The sequence below is a fragment of the Hyla sarda genome, chromosome 5 (assembly GCF_029499605.1).
Source record: "Hyla sarda isolate aHylSar1 chromosome 5, aHylSar1.hap1, whole genome shotgun sequence".
Taxonomy (NCBI): Eukaryota; Metazoa; Chordata; class Amphibia; order Anura; family Hylidae; genus Hyla; species Hyla sarda.
In genome coordinates this window covers 184,961,890-184,986,222 of record NC_079193.1, presented here as the reverse complement: position 1 = coordinate 184,986,222, position 24,333 = coordinate 184,961,890, and the positions used below count along the sequence as shown (strand labels likewise).

The 24,333-nt window shown below is 40.0% G+C and overlaps 1 protein-coding gene across 3 annotated transcripts in view; it reads right to left on the bottom strand.

The window, feature by feature from the left end:
* LOC130273684 (dynein axonemal heavy chain 5-like) overlaps nucleotides 1-24,333 on the bottom strand; it is a 334,039-nt gene that overhangs the window by 262,926 nt on the left and 46,780 nt on the right. For all 3 annotated transcript variants that reach the window (XM_056520899.1, XM_056520897.1, XM_056520898.1), the window contains exons 10-18: nucleotides 22,663-22,828; nucleotides 20,053-20,146; nucleotides 14,108-14,206; nucleotides 11,461-11,642; nucleotides 9,359-9,478; nucleotides 7,640-7,841; nucleotides 3,037-3,132; nucleotides 1,818-1,991; nucleotides 550-639 (exon numbers count right to left, since the gene is read on the bottom strand). In XM_056520899.1, coding sequence (XP_056376874.1) covers nucleotides 550-639; nucleotides 1,818-1,991; nucleotides 3,037-3,132; nucleotides 7,640-7,841; nucleotides 9,359-9,478; nucleotides 11,461-11,642; nucleotides 14,108-14,206; nucleotides 20,053-20,146; nucleotides 22,663-22,828 — 1,223 coding nt within the window. The remainder of the gene's footprint in view (nucleotides 1-549; nucleotides 640-1,817; nucleotides 1,992-3,036; nucleotides 3,133-7,639; nucleotides 7,842-9,358; nucleotides 9,479-11,460; nucleotides 11,643-14,107; nucleotides 14,207-20,052; nucleotides 20,147-22,662; nucleotides 22,829-24,333) is intronic.

Sequence of the window (24,333 nt, the reverse complement as noted above, 5' to 3'; positions counted from 1 at the left end):
TCTCCTTAGGGTCTACTCACAAGGTAACATTTCCGCTTGCGGAATTCTGCCTCAAATTAAAGCCCACAGACTTCTATGGGATTCGGAAATCCCTGTCACACTTCTGAATTTCCGCTAGCGGAAATTCAGAAGTGTGAATGGGATTGCCAAATCCCATTTGGCACTCAGAGAACTTACATAACAGAAAAGAGACAGAAAATAAAATTTGAACCTTTTAACTATGAATGCTGTCCGACATGTATTCTATTTTTTGTGCTACAAGTAAGCAATCCGTGCACCATGCAAGGAGGCCCAGGTGAGCTGCTTTTCCACAATATTTTGTTTTAAAAAGATATATGTGCATATGGTATCAAGCCATAATAGTGACAATCCATATAGACTTTTTTACAACAAAAAAAAACAAAAAACAATTATTTCAATATGATACCGTTCTTCCTAAATTCTGTTGAACTACCTTTTGGCAACTTATATTTGTAGACTGCTAGGAGGAAAATAGAAGGTTGACGTTGGTATATAGCTCCAAGACAATGGTGATTAAGTATTACTAACCTGTAAAAGTTCAGTTTTTGTTCTGAGAAATCTCATTGGCTGGTCAATTTTTCTGTATAGCTGCCGAGCCCACATAATTTTCCCTGTTATCTACAATTGGAGAAAAAAAAGACGTATCTAAATGACTTTCTAAATATTTGGCCAAAAATTAATAGCAAAAAATACATTATTCTTTCTTTTTTTAACAACCAGTTATGTAATTTTTAACAACCAAATATGTAAGAGGACTGAAATTCAAGTGCCATACTTGTCCCATACAAAGCTGTGATGTTATGTTTTCACTGTTAAGTTTCTTGACATGTCTCTGTGAAAACGTACTAGTACGTAAGATATGTATGTAAATGCTATGGACATTTTTCATTCTTGATTTATACTTATTATGGTACAAAAAAACAGCAGTGTCCTGTTATCAGTGAAAAGACTAGCCTGAAACTAATTTAAACAGTCTGTGTTCAGCCCTTATCTGACCTCCCCCAAGCCAACTTTATGAACAAATCAATGGTCAACTTTGATATGGTCATAAACCAGCTGAGACGTTCATAAAGAAAAGGAAAGAAGGGCTGATAACAAACCCGCCAGAGAAAAACTTATTTGTCGAACTTTACTGACACCACACAAGGCCATAAGATCTATGGAGAAAGTGTTTTTGTGCCATAATAAATACAAAACAAATAGTATAAAATTATTGGAGAAAAAATATAAAAAAACACATTTCAAGCCTTTAACTGTATTATTAGGTAGTCAATAATGCTAGGAAAGCATTCCTGTTTGCAATCCTGCAGGAGCAGCAGGTATCAGTAAGCAAAGGCCTGTAGCCTTGTGTGATTTGAGGATTAATGATGCGCCACAAAAATGTCTTAATTCCAAAGAGCTGAAAGAGACAAAGGCCAAAGGAGTGGGGGATGAAATCAAAACTGCAAGCACTCACCTGACTGCAGTGAATAAAACAGTGAATACTGTAATCTGTAACAGTGAAGCGAGTGCTGGGAGTTGTGCTTTAACCTTCCATAAGTACAGATGCTGAGCCACAGAGTGTCAACTAAATTATCAAAGGTCTGAATGAAGTCTGAGGAGAAGCAAAGCTGTGAAGGATTGTGCGAGGATGGCATGAGGGAGAATTTTTCTTCAGAGCGGTCATTCAGAGACAAGGTATAGGCTCAGAACTGCCATACTCTCTCAGTAGAATGTGTTCATATTCAGACAGACCTAGTTACTGAAGCTTATTTTGTTACACTAGGAAATTGTAAAGTAAGAAAATGTATACTCACTGGGGGAACATTTCGAGGTGTTGGAGGACTATCTTTATGCTTCTGGTATAGTTTTCGGACCATATCCAAGTCACGGCTGTATCTCTGTAGGACTACCATATATTTTTCCCCAAAGTCAAGGTGGTCCTTTCCAATTGTTTCAAACTTCACCAACAAATTCACCATTTGCTCAGTCTTAGTTATCAAAGAAGAAAAAATTATTTGATGTACTATACTGTAAATATAAAACCTACTAAACTATAGTGAGTATGATGTACCATATACACTGTTGTAAAGTGTCCATTTGACACTAGACAATGCACTGTAACTTTAAAGCTACGTGCACACTAGACTTTTTGGTCATGTTTTGGCCAAACAATGGCTTAAAATGGTCATTTTATAGCAAAAAAAAAAATGCCAGAATGGGTCACTTACAAAAACATCATTGTGTGCACATAGCCTAAAGGGGCAGTGGGATTGGAAGCAGGGCAACAGAACATAACTAGCATTAGTTTGTTTCAGATTGAGTGCTATTTTCATGTATACTCACAGATGAAAACAGTTTAAACTTGACTAGTATGTATTTATTAAAGTGGGGTAAAACTAGCCATACCTATAAAAAACAACATGTGGTGGCCTTCCTACACTTTCCTGAGAAAAGTACATGTTAGAAATAATTTCTGACCTTCACAAAATTGTTTGTGTGACCACAGATATTTTCCCTCAAAAAGCGAAATATCGAGGAAAAGGAGAGTCTGCACACTCATCCAAATTAATTTTCAAAATCCCAGTGGTAAAATTCAATCTTATTTGTTTGTCTAACTCTAATGTGTTTCAGAATGTATGTCCCCTTCATCACATACCAGACAAACCATGTGAAAGGGTGTTATTTAGGGTGTAATCTTTGTGACTCGCCACAATTCATCCAGGTGAGTACCATCACTTTGATCCCCTTTTTTGTACCTTTGACTCATGACTCCAGAAGATTACTTCAATATAGATAATAGCTAGGTAAGCTTTATCATGCCAAATGATATGTAAATGGACAATTCATACCAAGCATCCAAATATAGATGCTGATAGTTAATCAAAAACTGTGCAAGCCCTCTATATATATGTATTTTCATAGCAGTCTGGTCACAGTGACTGGAATGTGGCAGAAAAAGACAGGTAAGGCCCCACTTTGTAAATACAAATCAGAAGGCTTGCGTGTTTTGTGTTTAGAATACAGTAAACTTACAGTCAATGGCTTTTCAAACCAGGAATCCACAAATCCTTGAAGAGATTGGTAAAGACCTTCTATTTGATTCTTGAATTCCACATAATCCTTATCAAACTATAATGAATAAAATAAAGATAAGAATCAAACATAAAAAAGCTGTACGCTTTGTATTGTATGCTAGTGAAAATTCATTAAACCCCTACATAACTTAGAGCTGTCATTTGAATTCATTAGGAAGTCATACAGTTTATTGAATGCAGTACAAAAATAATATGATATATAAATATATATACCATATTTTCCGGCATATGAGACGACACCCAACTTTTACACTTAAAATATAGAGTTTGGGATATACTTGCCGTATAAGACTACCCCTCTACCGCGATACAGTACCTTACCATTGTTCCCCCGAACTAGGTTGTCAACATAGTTCCCCCACATTAGGTTGTCAACATAGTTCCTCCTACATTAGGTTGTCAGCATAGTTCCCCCACATTAGGTTGGAAATAGTTTCCCCCACATTAGGTTGTAGTTCCCCCACATTAGGTTGGCAGTATAGTTTCCCCCACATTAGGTTGTAGTTCCCCCACATAAGGTTGTAGTCCCCCCACATTAGGTTGGCAGTATAGTTTCCCCCACATTAAGGTAGGCAGTATAGTTTCCCCCACATTAGGTTGTAGTTCCCCCACATTAGGTTGGCAGCATTGTTTCCCCCACATTTTGTAGTTCCCCCACATTAGGTAGGCAGTATAGTTTCCCCCACATTAGGTTGTAGTTCCCCCACATTAGGTTGGCAGCATAGTTTCCCCCACATTAGGTTGTAGTTCCCCCACTATAGGTAGGCAGTGGACCTCACAGACATACAGCCTTCAGCCATATACAGTGTATGGCTGGAGGCTGTATGTTCGAGTACTGCCCCACTTCAGTGCTCCGACCACTGTTCTACTGCTATGGCCTAGCTATGGCCCATAGGCCATAGCAGTAGGTCCCAGGACCGGAGGAGCGGTGATTGGAGCACTGAAGATGACGTGCAGGTAACTTACCATGCCCACACGTCCTCGCTGCTCCGCTCTGCTGTTGCTATGGGTGCACACACAGGACGTCAGTGACATCCCTGCGTGCGCTATCTCCCGGCGGCCCCTGTGTTTTTAAAGTTAACGCTGGGCCACAGAAAGGTAACTGGGGCATGTCTTTAATAGTGATGGGGGAAATTAATCTCGGCGACGCCCGGGAGGGCATCCCGGCCAACTGCAGCACCCGGCGTATAAGACGACACCCGACTTTTGAGAACATTTTATGGGGTTAAAAAGTCGTCTTATACGCCGGAAAATACGGTATATACAAATTATATGTGACCAGTCCTCAAAGGTATACAAGATAAGAAGATAGTTAGATCCAGTACAATGAAATATGAGTATTTATTAAATAAAATGCTATGTATTACATAGAATAAATTAAGTCTAGCGCAGGACCCTTGCGCAGGCTCCAGATAATTATTGTAGATATAGGTACATTAGAAAACAATAATATCAAGCCAATGTAATATATGTTCCCCACTATTAGTTTGGGGTATAATAAATAAGGCTAAATGATACAGGTGGAGATAAAATTATTAGGGATAAGATAGGTATAAAAATAGTATAAAAAAAAAAAAAAAAGTATAAAAATAGTACAAAGTCCGCTAGTACAAAGGTTTGCTATAGTTCTCGATATTGCAAAGTCCATTGGTGCAAAGTTCGCTATAGTTCTCTATATTAGTTTCGCTGGAGTAACATAGTAGAATTTACTAGATGATGATAGAAATTAAAGGTATTATTGGTGCACCGCAGCACACTGTCCCTCAATGGTGGTGCTCTTCCCCTGCTTCTGGCATGCTCCGCACTAGGTGTAAGCTCCTTGATGTGATCTGGCTGCTAATATAAACAGCTCCGTACTCTGCAGCCTTAGATGATTGGGTGAGGGGAGCAACAGATCGCACGGGAGTTGCTGTGTGTGTCGGAGCATAGTTAGTGACCGGAGGAGGTCAGGCGTGAGCAGACACAAAAGAAAGGGAAACATCAACCTGCTTGGAACACAAGTCCTGAATATGGGAGAAGCAGCAGACACAAACTCCTGGATTCTTCTCAGATCTGTGACTCCTGGGAATAGTTTACATTGAGATGCAGGAGAGCATCAGTGAAGGAATAACAATTGTTTTAGTATTCTGTGTTTTCAGGCCTGTCAGCAGACACATTGGGGGAGATTTATGAAAACCTGTGCAGAAGAAACATGGTGCAGTTGCCCATAGCAACCAATTGGATCACTTCTTTCATTTGTTAAAAAAAAAAAAAAAAGCCTAATTAGTTGCTGCGGGCAACTGCACTACTTTTCCTCTGCACAGGTTTTGATAAATCTCCCCATATGATCATGGGGTATACTTACTTGTACATACAAATTGGCTTTAATGGGGTAGTCCAGTGGTGAAAAACGTATCCCCTATCCTAAGGATTGTGTATAAGTCTCAGATTGCGGGGGGTCCGACCGCTGGGGCCCACCACGATCTCCTGTACACGGCCTCAGCTTGCTGCCCAGATGAATACCGCACAAAGTGGCGTCCGACACGCCCCCTCAATACAACTCTATGGTAGAGCCGGAGATTGCCGAAGGCAGCGCTCCGGCTCTGCCATAGAGTTGTATTGAGGGGGCGTGTCAGCTGCAGCTTCGTGCGGTGGTCAACACGCCCCCTTCCTGTGGGCTGTCGGGGCCCCGTACAGGAGATCGCAGGGGGCCCCAGCGGTCGGATCCCCTGCGATCTGAAACGTATCCCCTATCCTTAGGATAGGGGATAAGTTTTTCACCACTGGATATCTCCTTTAATTGCCTGAACATAAACTTACATATGCAGGAAATTACCCAAATGTAATTAAGCATAGAACAACAGACTTTTGAGTTCCATTAAGTATACGTATTCGGGAACTGACCCAAATGTACTACTTGCTAGTCAGTCCCTTGTTGAGTACGCCCTGGCCATGAAAGTCAATAGGAACCATGCCAGTACATGCATGTATACATAATGATCACATTTTGACCATCTGCCAACACATACATGTAGCATATGGAAGAATTATGATGTGAGTCCTTGGGCCACGCCTCCCAACTGTACCGGATTTTTGAGTGATGTCCCATTGTCCCAGGACTGCCCCTAATTGTCTTGCAGTGCTAGCTGCATATTTAACTGTAAATGCATCCTAACATCATTATTGGATATCTGTACTGTAATCACTTATATAGCTTTGACATGGTAATGATAGCGGTTATGGTGTGGTGGTATTATTTAGGCATATCACTGGGTATAAATGTACTGTAATCACTTATATGGTCTGTCCTGGTAATGACTGTGGTTGTTGTCAGTCTATCAGTGTTGGAGGTCCTATTCACATGTACAGTATTCTTTTCATATTTGATGTTGCAGATTTCAGGTGATTTGCAGGTGAACTAGCTATCAGATTCTCTTTAAGACTAAGCATTATACTGGTATTAATTCTCTATGAACTTTGAAGTCATATCTTTTATGCCATTATGAGATCTAACAAAATATTTCTACAACATTAAATATAATAATAATAATAACAACAACAACAACAACAACAGGACAGTAGCCCTTAAAGCGTACCTGTTATAGTGAAAAAAAGTGATATGTTACTCAGTACCTAATCCTGATCATGTACGTATCATTTTTATGTGTCTAGAATCTATATATCCCTAACAAATAGCATTTATATGTTGCTCACTTGCTGTGTGTTCTTGCCTTATGGAGGGGGCGTGTCCATCTCTCCCTCACTGTGGTGACTCATCTGCTCTGAGTCTGGGAGCAGCCTGGCAATCTGCAAATCACTGCACGGTTGTTTTTATGCATACATTTTACATCTGTTCCTAGTAAAGCTGGATGCTAATCAACATAGCTGTCACTATGTATGTAATTCAGCTTTCACAGACTCCTGAATGTCTCATTTGCTTCTTTGTTATTCAGGAGTCAGAGAAAGCTACGGCTGTTCAAGCATGCTGGGAGTTGTAGTTTTGTAACAGCTGGAGCTGCAGTGTTTGTAAAGCACTGTGTTAGAGCAGTGTTGCCTTTAGCTGTTGCAAAAATACAACTCCCAGCATGCCCACACATCCTTTGTAGTTTTGCAAGAGCTGAAGGCACACAGCTGGAGAATACACAGCTCTAAAACAGAATTTTACAAAGATTGTACCCCCAAGCTGTTGCAAAACTACATCTCCCATGATGGGAGTTGTAGTTTAGGAACAGCTGAAGGCTGCAGTGGTGCCATGGTGATCTCCTATACTGATACCAACACACTTTACGGCCAGTATCCAGTCTGCTGCAAAATACAGAGTAGTCTGTCTGCATAAAGACAGATGACCCATAGTGGCAGCTATGTTAATTTTTGGTTTTTTTTAGTAAAATTTATATATATATATATATATATATATATATATATATATATATAAATTTTTATTTTTTTTTATAAATGTATATTTCAAAAAATATCATCTTATCAGTAGTACTACAAAATCTAAAAAGTTTTTCATAATGACAGTGCCTCTTTAAGCACTTATTATGTTATGTTCTACTTACTTCTTGTTTTCGATGGTCAAGAACATCATAGGTTTTTGACTTTGTGTTACTAACAATTGTCTGATATCGAATATTGATCTTTTCAATTCCCTCAATTCTAATGTTTTGAAGATCAGCCAGACTTTCCAAAACATTGCTCATGTCTGATATCTTTTCAAGACGCTTACAGAATGTATCCAGTTTCCCAAATATATAATTTTCACTAGAAATACAAAAAAAAAGTAACGATTTATAGGCCCATTAAAATGCAATTCAGTACAATTAGGAATGTAATAGCTTTTACAGTTCTGAATCTGGATTATTGAAATCTCATTTATTTAATACTTTTCTCTTACAATAGACTATATTCATCATTTTGACTACAATTTAATAGATGACAAAATTATAGCTTTTATTAATCGTGAGCAAAACAAGGACTCTGGATGCAAAAGTTATCATTCTGCTAATTGGTGTAATAAACTAAAATAGTGGGAAACATTGCTTAAAAATGTTTTATAATTATTCACTTCAGAGCCTTAAGGCAGTACCAATGTACTGAAGTCAGGAAATAAAAGGTACATGATGTGTTCTGGAGTTGTTTCACTGCCGGACTGTTTTAAAAGAGTACCTGTCTCCAAACTAAACTTTTAATATATTGTTCCTTATGTATTTATAAGACACTTTGCTATTTACTTGTTGTTAAAATTCTCAACCTTTATATGTTTTAATTCAATTGAAAAAATGGCCACTAGGTGACTCTATTCTGTTCCCTGCCACAAGTCAAACAGTTAGTTTGGTCTCCTCCCAAACTGGCAGGGCGTGGTGGCATGGCAAGGTACAGCTCTCGCGGGCTTCAGTGACATTGCTACTGCTGGGGAATGCCCACTTTCTCTTGCCGGGAGCTCACAAAATGTGAGCAGGGGGAAAGGTATGATACAGAGCTTTTTAAAGCTCGGAAAAAAATTTAAGGACTGGAGGGGTGTTAAGAATAGTTAGAGAAAAGCAAGTACAGAAAATATGGTTTGATGACAGGAACTTTTTAACTGGGGAGGAGGAAAAGGAATGTTCAATAAGTATATTTAAAGGGGTTCAAAAAGAATGGTAATATAAGCCTATTAAAATACACCAGCACCACACGGTCTTTACAGAAAAATTTGGCACTTGTTGGAACAGCAGAAAGAATATGTTCTGACTTCTAATGTGACTAAATAAATTATATACTGTAAAATCTTCCATGCTCCCAAACATTGCACCTAAAATCCCCACTGCAATTTTAATCATTAGTCTATTACATACAGGATATTAAGCAACAATAGATATGTACACATCATCAATCATTAAGTATACCCCATACACTGAAAGCATTATGAACCAGCAATACGTCTTAGTCTCACAACATATAGCTAAACTTCCCCTGCTGCGGTGATGCCAGCCACTGATAATCTGAAAAACATGTTTAGCCCCTTTGTAAATATCTATTACTGAATATTTATGCAAGAACACCAGCTACAGAAACCCCTCTCCAAATAATGTATGCGTTTCTGTTATACCTGTTTTGGTTCATTGGTTGTATAAATTTAACTCTAAATAACTCAAATTTACTACTGTTACATATTCCAATAATAGAAACAATGGGGGAATTGGATTTTCTATGTTTGTGAAAGGTTAATATTTTTTGGATCACTGCATACATACGTTATCATACATAAAAAAAACAAATTACATACAACAAATATTTACCTGAATTCAAACTGCCTCTCATTTGGAGTTTCCTTTAGCTTCTCTTTAACTTTGTGGAATGAAGCTTGGTACTGTTCGTTCAGGTACACACATTCCCGGATCCTCTTCAGAAGCTCTTCTCTAAAAAAAAATCAGCAATGTATACCGTAAATTACTATTAACTATAGAATGTTAATATGTACACCTTATTATTATGAGACTAGTTCCTTCATTATGTTTTAAAGGGATTAGCCGGCCTTATAATATTGTGTGTGAAGGGGCTGCAGGGCTCATCTAAGTGCAGTAGGCTCCTCAGTATTTAGCAGCGCTCATACCTGCATCGCCATACTATTAGAAGTGGTGGTGCAAGATACTGCAGCATTGCCCTGGCCAAGAGTTTGACCCTTCTCCCTCTTAAAGGGGTACTCCGCTGCTGAACATGTTATCCTCTAGGGTTAACATGTCTGATCGCGGGGGGTCTGGCAGCTGGCATCCCAGTCATCCGGTGCACGGAGCAAACTCCGCTCTGGGCCAAATTAATGACGATCACAGCCACCACTAGTCGTCACGCCCCCTCTCATACACATGAATAAAGTGGCAAGTCATGACATCACCATCACGGAACCCCTAGGCTTCCGGAACCATAACGCTGAAGCGCCTGCCCGTTGATCATGGGGGTCCCCGTGGCCGAACCCCCCCCCCGAAATCAGACATGTTTTTCCCTATTCTTTGAATAGGGGATAACATGTATAGGGGTGGATTACCCCTTTAAGTTGATGGCCAATCTAAAAAATATGCCATCAATTTTATAAGGCTTTATAAGGCTCCAGGAGTTCCAAAAAATAAAATCCTTCTAATGAATAATGAATTCCAGATACTAGTTTATAGAATTTTCTAGTCAGTGGGTCACTTGCTCTAAGGACTAAATATATAGGCTTCACTGTAGAAAAGATAAACATATGTATATTTCAATAGAAGGGACTTCTGTTATTTTTAATACTACTAGGATTACCTGTATGAATGTTACAGTGGGACATTTTTATTGGAAATAATGTGAATTGGTTTTATATGTGGCACTACAATGTCAGCACTACCATTTGGTCTACAGTGTACATACCATAGAAACAGATCATGTCCTTGGAAAATAGCCTTTTATATTTCATTGCCTCTGAAATCTGTGCTGGACTCCAGTCTAAGTATATTATATGCAGGGGTGGGTTATTACTGTCATGAAATGGGTCTGGAGGGGCCCTTCTGTCATAGGTGGCACAATCCAGCACCACAACAGGAGGTTCATTTTCATATTTAATATGATGTCCTTCTATGATCTTTTATGGACACCACTGCATGGGGGCACTGCAGCGTGACCAAGCGTCAAGTCCTGGGAAAAAAGTGTGGAACTCACCCAAGATTTCCAAACAAGCGCTGGTCCTGCAGGACTCCTACTAATAGAAAATGTGTTCCTGCTGTGGAAAAAGTGCAGGAACTCCATTCCCATACGTTCCTGCAGGACTTGAAGGGGTACTCCGGTGGAAAACAACATTTTTTAAATCAACTGGTGCCAGAAAGTTAAACATATTTGTAAATTACTTCTAATGAAAAATCTTAATTCTTCCAGTACTTATCAGCTGCTGTATCCTACAGAGAAAGTTATTTTCTTTTTGAATTTCTTTTCCGTCTGACCACAGTGCTCTCCGCTGACACCTCTGTCCAAGTACAAGCAATTCTTCATAACAAACCTATCCTGCTCTGGACAATTCCTGACATGGACAGAGGTGTCAGCAGAGAGCACTGTGATCAGACTGGAAAGAACGCCAGAAAGAAATACAATTTCCTGTGGAGCATACAGCAGCTGATAAGTACTGGAACAAGTAAGATATTTAACTAAAAGTAATTTACAAATCTGTTTTACTTTGTGGCACCAGTTGATTTAAAAAAAATAATTGTTTTCCACCGGAGTACCCCTTTGAGTCCTGAATATGACATATGACCACCTTGATCATCTTTACTGTTATGTTAGATACTTTGTATGAACTATTTTGGCACCACTGAGTATGGCAAATCTACACTTAAAACTATAAGATCAACATTTAAAAAGATATAAAATAATGTCCATACTGTACCTTTCCAGATCCCAAATTTTAACAACTCCCTGGTTCAGATAACTCTTGCAAGTGGACACAATTTGATTGGTAACTTTTAGGAAAAGCGATGTCATATGCTCTGAAGTATTATAATACTGGGATGTACTGTAGATCATACGGATGCTGTTCATCAGACTTGGAATGTGTTCTACCATTGTAGACTGAACATTAAAAAGCATGAATCAGTTATAAAATGGATTGACAAGTGAGCATTACAGTTAACACTTTACCCATCATTGCATTTATAGACAATCTAAGATACTATGGCCCATTAAAATGAAAACTTCAAAAGAGTTATCAATTTAAAGTAAGCATGAATAATCAATAATCAAATAAGCATGAATGACAAGTGAAAGAGAATTCAGTTATTAAGGGCCCAGCTTAACTAATGTAGTTAAACATGTAGAGCACATAAAGTAAAATATTTTTGCAAATACATTCATATAGCAAATTTGCCTCCTTCTCCTAATATTCCTGCTCCTTTCTTCCCCTTGTTGACAGCTCCTTGTCTAGGTTACAGACCACCACTTCACTTTTGAAGAGGTGGTCAGGTTGGTAAATATGTTGTGAAACAGTGTTAGGAATGGTGGTTGGGAATCGCTATATTTCCCCAGGGTATCTGTCATATGAAGCAACCAGGTTTCAAAAGACACATATCTCATCCTGGGAAAGCTGGGTGAGATATGAAAAAAAAGTTAAATCTCTAGCAGACCACAGCTGCTGGGGACAACTCATCACTGGGCAATAAAAGTACCTGAGAGTCAGTCTGCCTAGTGAGAGGTTGGGTGTGAGGAACCTTGACAGGTTGGTTGGCCATCTGTATAGTGAAGGCAAGTGGAAGTGTGTAGCTAGTGCTAGGCAAGAAGGTTTTGTTTTATTTTATGCCAGTGTAAAGTGTAAATACAGCTGTATTTTGTATTTCCCCAACTCTAGGAAGCTAAACTCCTACAAATATATATATATATACATACTCATAGGTAAAAGGGGTTAGTATCGTCCTTGAGGAGGGGCACCATTTCTGGTGTGTGGGGATTCAAAGACCATTATTACTCCACTAGGCATTCTTGGAAAAGGAATATGCAAAGCATATTCTTTTTCCCAGAATGCCCAGTGGAGTGCTAATGGTCTGAAGCTGGTAACAACTGAAGCTGCAATGTTTGTAAATAACTGTGTTTGTAAATAACTGTGTTAGAGCATTCCTTCTTTAGCATTCCTTAAAGAGGCACTGTCCTTGTTAAAAACTTTTCATATATTGCAGGACTCATTATACTATGACATTTCACAATATACACCTGTTAAAAAAAAATTTAATTAGGAAACCTCCAGCTGTTTTAAAACTACAGCTCCCAGCATGTCCACACATCCTTTATCTGTAGTTTTGCATACACAATAGAAATCTCCTATACTGGATACCGGTATGCTTTACGGCCGGTATCCAGTATGCGGTAAAATCTAGACTAGTCTGTCTGGCTGAAAGACAGGCGACCCCTAGTGGTGGCTATTTTGAGCTTGAATTTCAGGTGAAAATGTAATTTTTTTTTAACAGGTGTATATTGTGAAATGTCATAGTATAATGAGTCCTGCAATATGTGAAAAGTTTTTAACAAACAGTGCCTCTTTAAGGAATGCTAACCGTGAAGGTGGTGTGATTGAGATGCTTTGCATATTCCAATATATTTATATTTAAATTATATATACACACCCGACCACTACTTCTGGACTGGAGTGATAGTCTCCAACCTAGGAAATGAGCTATCAACAATTTGAAGAAAGGAGAAGGAGGTAAATTTACTAATAAATGTATTTGCAAAAATATTTAAATATTTAATGTGACGTACCCTAGATGTTTATCTACATCAGTTAAGGTGGGAATACCCCTTCAAAGAACAGAATGAAGCTATAAGAATTCCATCAGAATTTATGACAGACTGGGTGTGCTGCTTTAAAGTGAAACACAGAAAATCATAAATGACAGTTGTGTATATCCTATAGACCAGTGTTTTCCCAACCAGTGTGCATCCAGCTTTGTCAAAAATACCACTCCCAGCATGACTGGACAGTATTTGGCATGCTGGGAGCTGTAGTTTTGCAACAACTAGAACACTGATTGGGAAACACTGCTGTAGACCAGACATACATTTATCAATGAGAATAAATTCCTAATGCCAGCTCATCGGAAAGATTATTATCTTCTTGGACTCGTCCACATTTGTCTGGCCACAGTCATCTTTTTCCTCCGTTGCTTGCTAAATAGCACCAGAGGGAAACTGATGCAAGAACTGATCGCAGTCATTTGAATGGGACAGTTCACATTCATCCGGTGTCTTCATTTTGACACTGGATGGTTGGACTCGCCGGACAGCACTGGACAGGGGAACGCAGCTTGCTGTGTTCCCTAGTCTGGCGTTCAGAAACAATGGACGCCGGATGCTACATAACTGATGACAACTGATGCATGTTGTCATCAGTTGTGGCAGCAGTTGCGTGGAGATTTAGGCTGAGTTCACCTATGCTGGACACCGGACATGTGAACCCAGCCTTAGAGAGGAGATGTAGCCACAGAATGGGTTCACTACAACACTTCAAACTCAATGACATCTATAATGTTATCCTTCAAAGTACTTACAGGAGAAGCTTTGCCCAACGGTCCAAAAAACCTGTCTAGAGTATACAAATACTTCACATTGTCCTTTGCCTCATTGGCAGCATTTGTTACATTGCAGTCCTGTCCAAAAACAACAACCAACATTCAGAACATTGCACTGACAAATGTAAAAATAATAAAATTATTCCCGGAATTACTGTTATTTTCCTATCTCCTGATGTACAGTTTGACTTCCCAGAATAGTGATAAAAGTGTCACACTGCAATGCAGAAAGTTACCTGTCTAGAAGAATAAATGGGTCTGCATTTTGCTCTAGGATATGAATGACTTTGCTCATAACATATTTCAACAGTGACACCGGCTATTGCACTTTTACAGACCGGCAATGATTTAAGTGCTATAATCTTAGGGAGCCTCTTATTGAAAATACCGCCATATAATATCACTTTCTCTGTTTTAGGGTGCTGATCGGTGTCATTTCATACACTCATATTAGTTAGAGCTCATATAAAAGCTTTTCTAGTTTAAAAGCATTCATGGACTGCTTTTAGACATGCATAACAGCAAGTGGCAACTGCACCAAACTGTAGGGCATAAGCCATAAAGGGGTTAAAGAGAACTTGTCCGATCTGGAGACATTATGTTACAGAGCAAGAGAAGTTGAGCAGATTGATAGATAGTTTTGTGGAAACAGTTCCAGGATAACATGCTATTTATTTATGTCAATCTCGGTTCCTTCTGGTAGTAGTGGATGGTCCTACGCAATGGCTGACTTTGCCATCTATTAGTTAGAGCTAATATATAGAGAGAGCTGTCAATCACAAGGACCACCCACTTGACTACTTAGCCCAGAATGAGCAAAATGCATAAATTACATGATATTCTGGAACTTTTACTACAAAACTAAAATAAATAAATAAATATTATTTTTATATATATATATATATATATATATATATATATATATATATACATATTCTTAGTTTTTCTTGCTTACATGATGACTGTAAATTAGACAGCATTTTTGTAAAAGGTTGCCTTTAAATATTTAAATTTAAATAATAATATGATAGAACGCGTTAACCTTATTATGCTAAATGAGAAACTGTCTGCCATCCGTGACGATCCAGTGGAGCCTTTTAATGTAGTCTGGGAACCATGGTTGTCTCCTTACTGCCCCGATTTGCACCATTGTCTGTCTTTGTATTGATGCTCATTTCTTTGTACTGGAATGGGTGGCAGCCAATTTATGTGGTCTTTTTTTTTTATACCCAATGAGGTGTATTTTACATATGTGTTCAAACTGCTTTCTCATGCTCTATTATGGCGCGACAGGGATTTGTTCTGACTGTTTATTTTGGCATTGTATTTTTTTCTATGCCAAAATAAAAGCTTCATGGTTTGACTATTAAATATAAAAATACCAGATACTATATGAGAGGTAACATGGTACTTTAATTGGTAGAATATAGTGGTTGAAACCAAATTAGGGAAGTTGTCTGCTTATGGTAGTAGTCTGATATTTGTTAGAAGGGTTCCTCGACAAAAAGCTGATAAATGTATGTTAAATATAACAACAATCATCCGTAATACGTGTAGGAATAAAGCACCAAGAATACATTTTGCCAATAGTTCTGCCACAGTAGAAATGCATGATGCCATTTGCAATTTGTTTAATGCATTGATATAATACTCTAGTTTCCAGACCATTGTGTCTCCAACTGTTGCAAAACTAGGTATGCTGGGAGTTGTAGTTTTACAACAGCTGGAGGCACCCAGGTTGGGAGGTTGGGAAACACTACTCTAGAGTGAGACAATCTTCATAAAAGCTCTCTACTCTGGTTATTAGAGAGAGTTATCACATACAAAACGCATAACTGGAAACTCAGCATTTTCTATGACAGAATATGAAAATGTTTTGCTTAAATGGTCACTCTTATTAAAACTAATTTTTGCTATTGCACTCCTTATGGTAAATGAAAAATATTTCTAATATACTTTGTTTAAAAAAAAATGAAGTTTTCTATGTTTTATTTGTGCTTAAAAAAGCTCAAGAGCACATTTTCCCCCAACTCATACACAGACTTTGGACCAAAGTCCTAACACAGGAAGTGCTGCCTGATGAGGTGCTGAGGGGGGAGGGGGGGGGGGGGTCCAGCCAACAGCATATGGCAGCTATGTGTGAGAGGAGCTATGATTGGATGAGGCTGGACACCCCCCCCCCCCCCTCAGCACTCCAGGCGGCACTTCCTGTGTTCGGACTTTGGTCCAAAGTCTGTGTATGAGTTGGGGGAAAATGTGCTCTTGAGTTTTTTTAAGCACAAATAAAACATAGAAAACTTCATTTTTTTTAAACAAAGTATATTAGAAAGATTTTTCATTTACCATAAAGGAGTGCAATAGCAAAAATTTGTTTTAATGAGAGTTACCCTTTAACCTCCTGAGCGGTATTCCCGAGCGTGACTCGGGGTTAATTTTCCCTGCCAGGATCGGTAACCCCGAGTCACGCTCGGGGTAGAATTGCAGAGTTCCCGGCCGGGCTGCACGATATATCGCAAAAGCAATGCGATATAGTGATGCGGCCCCCCCGGGAAAACATGCGATTATCTGCTCTGGTCGGCTCCCGTTGCGGGGGCCGGCCAGAGCAGGTAAAGAAAAATACTAAAAGTCAGTGTTTCCCTACCAGGGGGCCTCCAGCTGTTGCAAAACTACAACTCTCAGCATGCCCGAACAGCCAAAGGCTGTCCGGGCATGCTGGGAGTAGTAGTTTCACAACAGCTGGAGGCAGCCTGTTAGAAAAACACTGAGCTAAGTGTAAAAGAAAGAAGTAGTAAAATAAAAAAACCTTTTGCTCACCTAGTCCCGGTCCCTGCAGATGTTGTTCCCCTCCGTGCGGTCCGGGGTGTCCTCTCTTCACTATTCATCTTCTAGGACCTTTCACTTTTCAGCCAATCACAGGCCGCAGTGGTGTAAAGCCTGTGATTGGCTGAAGGGGAAAGGGCTTGTTCTGCAGCAAATACACTAGGTTTGAAATCTGCCCAGCAAACCTAGTGTATTTGCTGCAGGACAAAACAAGGTGACAAGGGGGGGGGGGGGGGGGGGATGTGACAAAGGGGGGAATGTGACAGAGGGGGGGATGTGACAAGGGGGGAATGTGACAAGGGGGGAATGTGACAAGGGGGGAATGTGACAAGGGGGGAATGTGACAAGGGGGGAATGTGACAGGGGGGGAATGTGACAGGGGGTGTATGTGACAGGGGTGTATGTGACTGGGGGGGAATGTGACTGGGGGGGAATGTGACTGGGGGGGAATGTGACAAGGGGGGGAATGTGACAAGGGGGGAATGTGACAAGGGGGGAATGTGACAAGGGGGGAATGTGACAAGGGGGGAATGTGACAAGGGGGGAATGTGACAAGGGGGGAATGTGACAAGGGGGGGAATGTGACAAGGGGGGAATGTGACAAGGGGGGGAATGTGACAAGGGGGGAATGTGACAAGGGGGGAATGTGACAAGGGGGGAATGTGACAAGGGGGGAATGTGACAAGGGGGGAATGTGACAAGGGGGGAATGTGACAAGGGGGGAATGTGACAAGGGGGGAATGTGACAGGGGGGGAATGTGACAGGGGTGTATGTGACAGGGGGGAATGTGACTGGGGGGGAATGTGACAAGGGGGGAATGTGACAAGGGGGGAATGTGACAAGGGGGGAATGTGACAAGGGGGGGATGTGACAAGGGGGGAATGTGACAGGGGGGGAATGTGACAGGGGGGGAATGTGACAGGGGGGGAATGTGACTGGGGGGGAATGTGACAAGGGGGGAATGTGACAAGGGGGGGAATGTGACTGGGGGGGAATGTGACAGGGGGGGGAGGGGAATGTGACATGAAGGGGGGATGTGACAAGGGGGGGGGATGTGACAGGGGGAGGGGAATGTAACATGAAGGGGGAGAATGGGACAAGGGGGGAATGTGACAAGGGGGGAAGAATGTGACAAGGAGGGGGGAGAATGTGACAAGGAGGGGGGAGAATGTGACAAGGAGGGGGGAGAATGTGACGGGGGATGTGACAAGGGAGAGGGGAATGAGACGGGGGAGATGGGAAATGGGCGGAGGGAGATGTGAAATTCAGTTAAAAAAAATTGTACCGCTTTTGGTACACATTTCCAGACAGAATCATACCGCCAGGGAGGTTAAAGAAACTGGGTTATAGTGCAGGTGAAGCTCAATAAAATGAAGGGTTACTCACTAAAATTCATTGGTTAGATGCTGCTTCTATTTATATGGCACCCCAGTCCACATTGGAGTTCCCCTGCCTCATCTATATTCCCCCCGTCGGTCCCACCTCCTTCATTATTAAAGGGGTACTCCGGTGGAAAACTTATATATTATAATTTTTTTTTTAAAATCAACTGGTGCCAGAAAGTTAAACGGATTTGTAAATTACATAGCAAAAAGAAAAATAGCCAGCACAACTACCTAATACACGGGTGCACGCTGCGGTGGCAAATACAGAGTATACAAAATAGAAGGTTGCAGCAACACTCTTGGTCAAAAAATGGAGGCTCTTAGCGCACCTTTTGATCAAAATGTGTCCCCATCCACCAAGCGGAGGTGACTTCATTTCGGATGGGACCCTAACACTCATTTCACTCACCTGTGCTGGTCATATAGCCTCTGACTGGGTCACATTCTGAATCCATTAGCAATTAAAAAATGTGCTACCCATTCCAGAGGGTGCCACTCCCCCTAAATTGCACAGCAAAAAGAAAAATAGCCAGCACAACTACCTAATACACTGGTGCACACTGCTGTGACAAATACAGAGTATACAAAAAAGAAGGTTGCAGCAGCACTCTTGGTAAAAAAAATGGAGGTTCTTAGCGCACTTCTGTAGCCGTGCACCCCTCCCTGTTTCACAGGATGTTTTCTAAATTGATAGTGGATCCAGCATGTCACCCAGTCAGAGGCCATATGCCCAGCAGAGGTGAGTGAAATGAGTGTTAGGGTCCCATCAGAAATGAGGCCACCTCCGCGTGGTGGATGGGGGACACATTTTGATCAGAAAGTGCGCTAAGAGCCTCCATTTTTTTGGCCAAGAGTGCTGCTGCAACCTTCTTTTTTGTATACTCAAGATTTGTAAATGACTTCTATTAAAAAATCTTTATCCTTCCAGTACTTATTAGCAGCTGTATACTACAGAGGAAATTCTTTTCTTTTGGGATTTCTTTTCTGTCACGAACACAGTGCTCTCTGCTGACACCTCTGTCCATTTTAGGAACTGTCCAGAGCAGAATTTGTTTGATATGGGGATTTTCCCGTGCTCTGGACAGTTCCTGACATAGACAGAGGTGTCAGCAGAGAGTGACAGAAAAGAAATCCAAAAAAGAAAAGAATTTCCTCTGTAGTCTACAGCCGCTAATAAGTACTGGAAGGATTAAGATTTTGTTAATAGAAGTAATTTACAAATCTGTTTAACTTTCTGGCATCAGTTGATTTAAAAAAAAAAAAGTTTTCCACCAAAGTACCCCTTTAGGCTAATGAAGGTCGTGGGTGAGCACACAGAGAGCAGAGCACTCACCCACTGCCTTTATTAGTATAATAATGAAGTGGGCCGGGCCGACGAGGGAATATGGAGGAATTAGGGGACCTCCGCCAGCCGCCTCCCCACCTCCAATGCGAGCTGTGGTGAATTAAAACTAAAACTATTTACAAGAAGAATGCAGCATCTAACCAACAGATTTTGGTGAGTAACCCCCATGTTACAGCTCTTCACCCACACTGAAACCCAGTATACTGGGTTTAGTGTGGGTGAACTAGCTGTCAGATTCTCTTTAAATAAGAGGACCTCTTTCTAGTAACCTGAGCAGAAGAGAGCAGAATACAGTAAAGTAGTTGCCGTACTTTTGGTGTGAATTGAATGCCTGTTCTATAAAAATGTAACAGCAAAACAAAAGGAAGCATACCAGTTCTTTCCACTGCTTTAGCATCCTGGACTTGGCAGCCTGTAGGATGCTTAGAACCTTCTTGACTTTAGGGCTTTTAATCTCATCTAAAAGACTTGATAGAAAAAAAAAATTTAAGATAACAACAAATTAACAGACATTTTCCATACATGTCCAGTGCTTTATTATTACTATATTCAGATGATATTTTGATCAGATCCTAAACTTGTGTAATAGAGGGGTTTTAGAGGGTAATTGTAGAATGTAATAAAAAGTCATCACATAGTATCCTTAGTCTTTTTGGTACACACAACTTCAAACTTCAGGAGTATGTAGTTGAATTACATTTCAGGCTGCAATTTGTATACCTTTTTTTTTTTTTTTTTTTTTTTTTTTTTAGACTCCCTGATATGCAGTTTGCCCCCTGCATATGGTTATTTTCCTCAAAGTATAACATGCTGAATGGGAGGTCCATGTGTCCAGGAGGATGCTGCCTTCACCAAAACCAGAGAGTAAAGGGTTACAGATCTCGCTCCTGAGACCAGTGACTCACAGCAGAGTGAGGGAGGCGGAGTGGTTATCACAGTGAGGAGAAGAGAGGGACCCCACAAAAGTCTTACTGCACGTAAATAAAAGGTAATTCTGACAGAAATATAGGTCGTGGGAACATAAAAATTACAAGTACATGATCAGGATGAGGTACTGAGCAACATATAACAGTTTAGATTTTTTGGGTGATCGGACAGGTACACTTTAAAAGAGAAGTATCATGGAAGAATACTTATCCCCTATGCGCAGGATAGGGGATAAGTTTTAGATCGTGGAGAGTCCGAGCGCTGGGGCCCCCTGCGATCTCCTGTTTGGAGCCCCGGCTCTCCTTCACAGCGGCGCGTCACAACCCCTATATATAGCTCTATGGGAGAGCCAAAGATTGCTGAACGGCTCTCCCATAGAGCTATGTGGAGGGGGCGTGGCTGCCCCCGCTTCGGGCGGGGGTCGTGACACGCTGCTGTGAATGAGAGCCGGGGCTCCAAACAGGAAATCGAGCACTTAGACCCACTGTGATCTAAAACTTAGCCCCTATCCTTCTGATAGGGGATAAGTTTTTTCCATTATACTTCTTTAAAAACTTGGATGCTTACCCCAACTCCCCTCTACCATGTCCAACCTCTTTCCCCTCCTTGCTACTATCTTTAAGAGAAGGAAGAAGGAGAGCAGAAAACTGACATGTGAGGAGTTTGTTGTCAGAAACAAAATTACAGCCATCTATGTGAGGGAGTTACACAAACTCTACAGCAGTAAAATGGTGTGAATTTTTAGATGAAAACGGATTATAAAAAGGTGCTAAATGTTGTCTTCAGGAAACAAAACATCAGTGAAATGACCTTCATAGCCTTCAGCCCAGTTATTTCCTGTTCATTCAGATAAGTAGACAAGAGCATGTGATTTGACGGGCTATATATGATCAAATACTGGCAACAGGGAAAAATGTCAAAGGACTTTATTCTGCATCAGGGCAGTTGTTTCAAAGAAAAACTAATACTGATGTAATGACAGCATTCCGTAGCTTTATATTTTTTAGTCCATGTGGGTTTAAAAAGCTATACATTTTTTAATTTTTCAGTAATTAATTTTTTTGTATCATGTCAATACAATATTTTGGAGCGATGATGGGAAAAAAATTCTACTAAAGTAAATTAAAAAATTGTGTCTCTGTTTTCATTATGGTTATTTTTACATAGGGAATATAGCTTTACGTCCTTGGGGTGAAGCTAGAAGCTGCAATTTATGCTAACTGTTGCATTTTGTTTTTTTACATTTATTTTCTTATTTTGTTTGTTCTTCATTTAAGCTTTAATATATTTTATACATTGGGCCCCCATAATGTTATAAAAGACCTTTTGGGGCAATATAACATTACTCTTTTATCGCCAGCTTCCTCTGTAAACTGGGGCTGACATATTGGGGATCATTTACTAATGTGATCCTGATTTTTTAAATTGAAAAATACTTGTGAGAAAAAGAAAATGAAATGAAAGAACCGTTCTGATTGGTTGCTATAGGCAACTCAGCAACTTTTCCTCTGGACAAGTTTTGATAAATCTCCCCCACTATGTATACACCGATCAGGAAGGCAAGGGAGTCTGGCAGATCAGATTTGCCATCACAGAAGCATACTATACACACGAAAACATTATATATGTTGTTACAAAAAAAAAAATTTAAGACCTTTTGTAATATGGTTGTTTAAAGTTTTATTTATTTATATCTTATAAAGAAAGCAGCTCTGAAAATCCCACCACTAGAGGTCCCAATACCTACTGGGACACTAACCAGTCCTGCAGCAGCACCAGGCTTGTCCATAAGTCATGGACAAGAGATAAAAATTTGACAAAGCTGCATGAGCAGACACACCAATCACTTCCCACCACAAGGGAGGGACATGCCCCCTTCCCCTGAGAGCATTTCTAACATGGTGAGCTAATGAAAAGAGGTATTTTTATAATAAATATAAATAAGAGGCATAAAAATTAGATTTACATGGTAAGGATTAGCTACTGAGTAACATATTTTTCTTTTCTTTTGTGGGATCTGACAGGTACGCTTTAAAGTAAAATACGTGTTTCAAACCTGTTGAATGACGACATCCGTGACTTCCAATGTTCCAGCTCTGCAGAGGGTCCAATATCATCTGCTTCTTTCCTCATCTGCTCACTTTCTGCAAGAACCTGCTCAATCTGCTTAATCCAAACAGAGAGCATTCCCTCCAGCTTCTCTATGACTTCACTATTACCTCCTGCAAAAGATCACAATGTATTCAAAAAACAATTCAAGGCATACAATCCGTAATCTTAATGATAACTGCTGTTAGGCTGCATTCACATCTCATTTTTGCAATACGGGTCCCGTATCCCGTTACTTTACAAAAAACTTATGTCTCCAAACCGGACCGAAACGTATGCAACTGTATATGCCTCCTCACGTTTTTAAACCGTATACGGTTTGAAAACGGATGTCAGTTTGCATACGTTTTAATACGTTTTCCTTGAAAAAAAAACGGATACGGTTTTATGTTTGTCAACATTTTAAGTTCTTTTTTTATTGAATTCCCAATAAAAAAAAGAAAAACAGTATTGTGCAAACCGGATGTAACCGTACGCACATACGGTTCAATACGGTTACCATAGAACTCCATTTTAAAATAACCATATACAGATTGGATACGGTTTTTCAACCAGACTTCAAACCGTAGTAGACTACGGTTTTGTGTGCGGAAAAAAAACGCATACAACCATAAATTAAGCAAAATGTACGAAACCGGATGCTACGGTTGTCATACGGTTGTCAATGTAATGTCTATGCATACGATTTGGAATACGGTTCAATACTTTTTTTTGCTGAAACCAGATACGGCAACCGTATTGCAAAAACGAGATGTGAATGCAGCCTTACTAAGCTATATTAGCCTATTCTAAGAAGAACTCGTATAAATTCTACTTAAACCATGGTGTCTTTGGTTTCACCATAATAGCAATCTGTGTCCATGGTGTATTAAAATACAATTTCACTAAAGCGATTAGTACATACAATAAAAATAAATCTAAATACAGAAAAAAACAGGGTCACTGAGGATAAAAAGCTATAGCATGCTAAATACACACATTGACCAGGCTGATATAAGACAAACTCAAATAGCCATCAATTCATATATGAAGTAACTATGTATAGATGTGTATACATAGTTACATAGTTCACTCCCTGTAGTCGTGACCCGGCAGACTCCGAGGCTGCAGCGCTGTATGCAGCTCCCAGACGTGGGTGCTGCATGCGAGATAGGTGGATAAGAGGTCTTAGGGCCGGAGTACCCCTTTAAGTTTAACCTATAACCCTATTGTGGCCATACTGTGTTGATCCAGAGGAAGGCCAAAAAAAAAATCTTATGAGACTGATGCCAATTGCCCTCTCAGTGCCCCACTGTGTACGCATTTCACAAACTTGCTTTGTCCTCCTTTGGGCATTGGACAAACAATAGAAATATAAGGATTTCTATAGTCATATTTGGATATAGTTATATGTAGGACATCCACAGGAATACAACATTTTATGTTGTTTTCTATACATATGTTTTCCTTTCTTGAGTGTTTGTATGGTAAAATATAATGGCCAAAAAAAAAAAAAATTTTATAAAATAATAGTAAATACAAGATCTCATATCCTTTGGGCTCATTTTGTTCCTTAGGAGTCAGAGCTGAAGGGAAGGGTGTGCCCCCTCTCAGTTGTGCCACTTATTATCCGTGGTGC